Here is a 5,989-nt window from a genome sequence, read left to right as displayed (position 1 = left end):
GTGGCTCTGCATAGGCTGATCTAACTCTTGAACAGCATCCATTGAAAACAGAATTGGAGTGAACCTCCAGTAGTCATCCATTTAAAAAAAATATTAGCTAACATAAATAAAATATTTTAAAATTTTTGTTGGGGAATAACTAAATTCTTTCAGTTTCAGGTATTTTTTGTGTTTACCTTGGAATACCATTATGTGTTCTCTTGTCTTTATTAAACCAATGATGGCACTTGACTTCAGATGTCCTTTAAAATGGAACTGACAAGTAGCTAGGTCATAGAGTGTTGCCAGTTTCTTTTTTAAACTCCTGAAATTTGACCTGTGTGACTTCACTAATAAATACCACAAAAAGGTAAGTGGGAAACACAAAGTAATAAAACAAGCCTGTCTAGTGGACACACAAGTTGTCATTTTAGTTTCTTACTACAAGTGCACAAGCTAATAATATTGCAGCTGCTTTGAACATAACTCTTCTTGAGGACCATCTGCTTTACTGATGGAGCTTGGTTCTTTAGATATCTCAGCAATTCAAGTAAGGCATTCACTTCTATTAGTCACTACTGTGGTGTTCGATGAGAAATTTTTTGCATTAGTTATCTGAAATTGTAATTCAGAATACAGCTTCAAAAATAACGTTTAATAAAACTGAATTCTTGCTGCTTCTTAGATTGCTCCACTCCTTGGGGAAGATCAGGTTACTTGATGTTGGTAGCTGCTTTAATCCATTTCTGAAGTTTGAAGAATTTCTGACGGTTGGCATAGATATTGTTCCAGCTGTTGAGGTATGTAACGTTTGCTGAATTTATATTAAAATTCGATTATCAGATATTTTAGAATGCTTCGAAATGAGTATAAAAAGCATGTGTTTAATACTTAAGCATGTATCCTAAATATCTGTGCTTTAATAGGAACTGTGGCCATCCTACTACCTTCTTTCCTATGAACAGGCTCTAAACTGTAGTTGTCTTTTGTTTTAAAAATCTGAGGTTTTTTTCCAAGCGTTAATGTCTTTATGTAATGCGGTTATGAATCTTAAAATTGGAAAATTTAAGTAGCCATCCTTTAGTGACATTTCAGACGAGTCGTTGCATCTTGAAAGGAATAAATAAAAATCGAGTCGGCTTATGCTTAGGCATGAACCTCTCAGAAGTTGCATTCACTGACAGTCAGTTGATTGTACTTGGTGAGTTCTTCTAAGGAGTTTTAGTAACCAAAAGTGCACTGTGAGGGGGCTTTTCTGTTTATTGCTAGAAATATTACGGAACTTCCACAATCCTGAGGACAAATTTATCAGCACATTTGGGGTAAACAGCTACATTTTCTCTAGGTAGTAAGGTTCTCAAATGCATTAATTCTGCTGTAATGGTATTTTTTTTCTGCCTTTTGCTCTTGACGCAACTTTTGTCAGTCGTAAAAGTCATTTTGCTTGGTTGATAAATGCAAAGTGGAATAAAAACTAAAAGATAGAAACAGGAATACATTTCTGACAGAAAACAGAAAAACCTTTGACCATACACATCTTGATCACTTACAGTTTAAAATAAAGCTCTATTAAAATCAGTGGCTTAGGGTAACCCTCTTTAGAAGTGGAGAGGAGAGAAGTAGTATACAAGTACAATAATACAGTTAACTTGAAAGTAATGTTCTCTTACTTGTTGCAGTGTGGTTGACATGCCAAATGCATGATATTTTGTTATGGTTACCAGGTGTCCTGGTTTCAGTTGGGATAAAGTTAATTTTCCTACTCTCTGGTACAGGGCTGTGTTTTGGACTTAGGTTGAGAATAACGTTGGTACCACGCTGCTGGTTTAGTTGTTGCTCAGTAGTGCTTACCTCAAGTCAAGGACTTTGCAGTTGCCCGTGCTCTGCCAGCGAGGAGGGGCACAAGGAGCTGGGAGGGAGCACGGCCAGGACAGCTGACCCCAACCAGCCCAAGGGATATTCCATACCATAGGACGGCATGGCCAGTATAGAAACTGGGGGAGTTGGCTGGGAGGGGCTGATCGCTGCTCAGGGATGGGCTGAGCATCGGTCAGCGGGTGGTGAGCAATTGTGCTGTGCATCACTTGTCTTTTCTTGGGTTTTATTCTTTTGTGATACTCCTTTTCATTACTATTACTATTGTATTTTGTTACTATTATTGTTAGTATTATATTTGAGTTTAGTTATTAAACTGTTCTTATCTCAACCCATGAGGTTTTTGGTTTAGTTTTTGATTCTCTTCCCTATCCCACTGGGAGGGAGGAGAAGCGAGCGAGCAGCTGCACAGTGCTTAGTTGCTGGCTGGGGTTAAACCACGACGCCAGGTTTAGTTAGCTAACACCTAATTTATATTTTTGCGTATACGCTTAGAGATAATGAAAGATATTCACGATGGCCTTCCACCACTTAAGAGGCTGTAGGACATCTGCATAGGGCTGTTGGGCGTGACACAGGATGTAAAGGAGACACATGCCACTGAAGTGGTAGCATATGGCATCTAAAATGGTAATACATGGCAAGTAAACTTGCAGCTAAGATACATAGATCATAGATGTCTACGTCTGGGTTTCGGAGTTCCAGTTCCAGTCAGTGGAGATCTATTAAAAATAGTAAGTGAAACCTAAGCGTCTGCTGTTTCACGGTGAGGTGAATTGTGTTCTGACCTCGTGGGCTGTATTGACTAGCTCTCCAATGATTATAATGGGAGCCTAGGCACCTGAAGTTACAGGAGGCTGAATTTAACCATTAATTTTCGGATATCCATAGTTAATATTTTGCTATCTAGTCTATTTTGCAGAAGAAAATTACTTTTGTTCTCATTAAAATCAATTGAAATGTACAGTGACTAAAACCATTATTGGAAGAATCCCAGAAAAGTTGCTTCTGTGGACGTAAAGGAGGAATGTGAGTAATCCAGGCCAGACAACAAGAGGAGGAGTAGTCGGGTAGCTGCAATTTCTATGTACTAACCAGTTCTTCAGGCTCTCTCCCAGTACAAGCAAATGATAAGATAATTGATTTCTTATCATCTGACATAGTTAGTACCATGGCTTGATGACAGGAACTCCCCAGAGTGCTACTGTACAGCCCAACATAGTTCCTGTGAGGCCTGTCTTGGGCTCATCAGCTTCTCTTACTTCCATTCTCTTGAATACTTTGGTGTGTTCAGGTCACCTTGAAACCTACCTAGCAAGCATTCTTGGAGTGACATGGAGAATAGTTTGTGCACTCAAACGTATCGGCTAGAATAAGCTTAGGCCCACCTCCAAAACAGAACTAATAAGCCCCGATGTATTCAAGATGACTCCGCTTTGAGCTGCATCAGCACCATAACCTCCTGAATAAATTTGTTGTTAGGCCAGCAGTTGCCTGGGCTGATTTAAGATTTCAGAGTAACAGCCAGAGGGTTCTTATGGTAGTTAATGTCGTCTTCTGACCCGAAAAATTGATCTGATAACTTAGTGGAAGAAACTGAAAATAGAAGAACTGGTAAAAGCTGCTGATTTAGCAGATCTTTTAGGTAAGATACCGAAATACTTTCTGAAACACGTTGAAGCATAGAGGCTTCTTAGGAAGTCAGTTTCTTGAATGATGTTGAATAGAGGGTTAAATAATTCCTTCTTTAATAAAAATAGATTGATCCACTTTCTGCATCTAGAAATGCTTTGGATATAGACTAAGTGGCTGAGTAGAATACTTCACCTAATTTGAGGAATAAGAAGGATGTAATTGTGGAAAAACTAGGAGAGGAACTGAAATGTTAGTTAGATAATAAAAGAATTAATGTTTTCGAAACACTGAAAATCTCTGTTTCACAAAGAGAGAATGTAAACTGCAGAGAGATGAATATGGACATATATTTCTATTTAAAGATTTTGTGTTTTGAGGGGGAGGGGAACTGCATCAAGAAAAGATGAGTATTCTCTCTAGCACAGTGTTGTTCACTCTCAGTGTAAGGCACACTGATGGAAACACGCAGTATTAGAAGCTGAGACTGGGGTAAGCAGAACAGGTTTATTCTTGACCCAGTGTTTTTGTTGGCTATTCCTTCAAACAGCCTGCTTGTAACACAGATATTCCAGAGTACAATTAGAAGTGGTTATTTTCTTAGAGTTTAATTTGTTTATATAAAAGAAAAAAGGATGAAAAGATGGCAAAATTGGAGTGATTGCAATGAAGGTAGAATCTCCACTTTGGGAAAATTCAAATACAATTTCATACTGCTGCGAAACATACAAAATCTGCCGCATATTCTGCATTGGAGGAAATACAGTCTGAGACAAAAAAAAGAGGCTGGAAGGGTGCTGGAATTAAAAATTAGAATATACAAGTGGGATTGTGTTCTTAAATGTCAGTGGATGCACTGAAATCTGACTGCTGTTTCAGTGTCTAGGAGGGCTTAAACATCAGTTCAAGACTTGTATATCTAGAGTTTAGTAGCAGTCTCCAGTTTAGCAGCATTTTTGTCCTAAAAGTGCCTGCAGAGTTCAGATTCCACTCAAAACATACTTTAGTCCTGAAATTCTTTAACATTATTTCTACATAACTGTTTTATGAGTTACTACTCAGAAGTATTTGCAGCCTGTATTGTTTTTTTTTAACTATGTATGTATAACCTCTGATTTTTTAAATCTTGCTTCTAAGTAAAGTTAGCATGTTACTCGGAATAATTATTCTTCAAAGCACTTCTTTCTTTTAAAACTTACTAGAGGATTTCATAAAATTACTACTGTTAATTTCCTGTTGGAAGTATTACAAGGAAGCAGAATACAGCCCTGTAGATATAAGAGTTGCAATTAAAATTTCTTTATTATAGCCACATAATGCAAGTCTCTCTCTTGATTTTTTGCATATTGGAGGCCAAAATTAAAGCTACTGAAAAATAAATATTTTTTTTAAAACATTAATTACTTTTTCTAATTTTCTGCATACTCTCGGAAGAGAACGTGATTTTATATAAACAGAAATAGCATTCTCTTGTACTTGGAAACAACTGTGCATATCAGTTGCTTTATGAATACCTTTACAATAGTGTTCTAGTCATCTTTTTTGAATATTGTTTCATAAAACACACTGTAAATATTTTTGTGGTATGAAAATGCAGCAGATTTAACTCCGCCGTTCATATGTGCTCCACAGAATGTTTTCTGTCTACTTTCAGGTTCAATTACCTGTTTAGAGTATCTGTTGTTCACTGCACATTCTCTAGGCATTAATAACAAATTTTTGTTGCTATGGTGTCAAAACCTTGTATCTTAATACCTTTTTTATGAAAGAAGTCAGTCCCAGGTTTTGATGAATATAAAGTGTCAAATGTAGTTAATAGTATACTACTATTCTTATTTTTTTGAATGCTTTGTGATTATGGATGTTAATAACTTATTTTTCTGTATGTTGTATTATGGTGTTATTTCCCATCTTTGATCACTTTAGCACACAAATGATCAACAGATGAATTTATAGCCTTTACTTTGATAATTGCCCAAATGTGTACCGCTACACTTTGCATTTACAACAAGGTTAAAACATGGACCTGCATCGCTGCTGCAAAGCAGTTGGTGTACTGTAACTTTCTAATGTATATTGCCTTGCTGTAGTTTCTTTGTTTCTGTACCAGTAAAGAATGAGACTTTTTTTCCAAGTGACCAAACTACTGAGTTTCTTGGATTCTTTTCAAAGAACTGGGGAAAATACTGAGGTATCAAATTTAGTTTCTAATTACTAATTTTGGGTTTATAAAAACCTACAAAAGGCTTTCAGCATCTCGAGAAACAAAAGCAATGTAGGCTTATCTGAGTTCTTCTTAAATCATTTGTGAGAGAGTTGATTTGATACTTTGTTCTATTTGGGCTAAATTTCTAATTTATTTTTTTTTAATTAACAGTTCTTAGCTATCAAATCTCTAGTAAATTACTGCACATCCAAAATTTTGCTTTGCAACTGTGAAAGCTAGCAATATGTGTTAAATTGTTAGTTTAGATTGATTCAATAGCAAGAGGAATGTTCAGCA

General features: G+C 36.5%; 1 protein-coding gene across 1 annotated transcript in view; it reads left to right on the top strand.

The window, feature by feature from the left end:
• Positions 1-5,989, top strand: part of LOC104166160 (chromosome unknown open reading frame, human C7orf60) — a 24,820-nt gene that overhangs the window by 17,472 nt on the left and 1,359 nt on the right. The window contains exon 4 of the mRNA XM_009706004.1: positions 665-779. Within this exon, the coding sequence (XP_009704306.1) occupies positions 665-779 (115 nt within the window). The remainder of the gene's footprint in view (positions 1-664; positions 780-5,989) is intronic.

Source organism: Cariama cristata, unplaced genomic scaffold (genome assembly GCF_000690535.1).
Source record: "Cariama cristata isolate BGI_N322 unplaced genomic scaffold, ASM69053v1 scaffold6278, whole genome shotgun sequence".
Taxonomy (NCBI): Eukaryota; Metazoa; Chordata; class Aves; order Cariamiformes; family Cariamidae; genus Cariama; species Cariama cristata.
The sequence above is the reverse complement of the archived record's forward strand: the minus strand, read 5'-3'. Positions and strand labels throughout refer to the sequence as shown.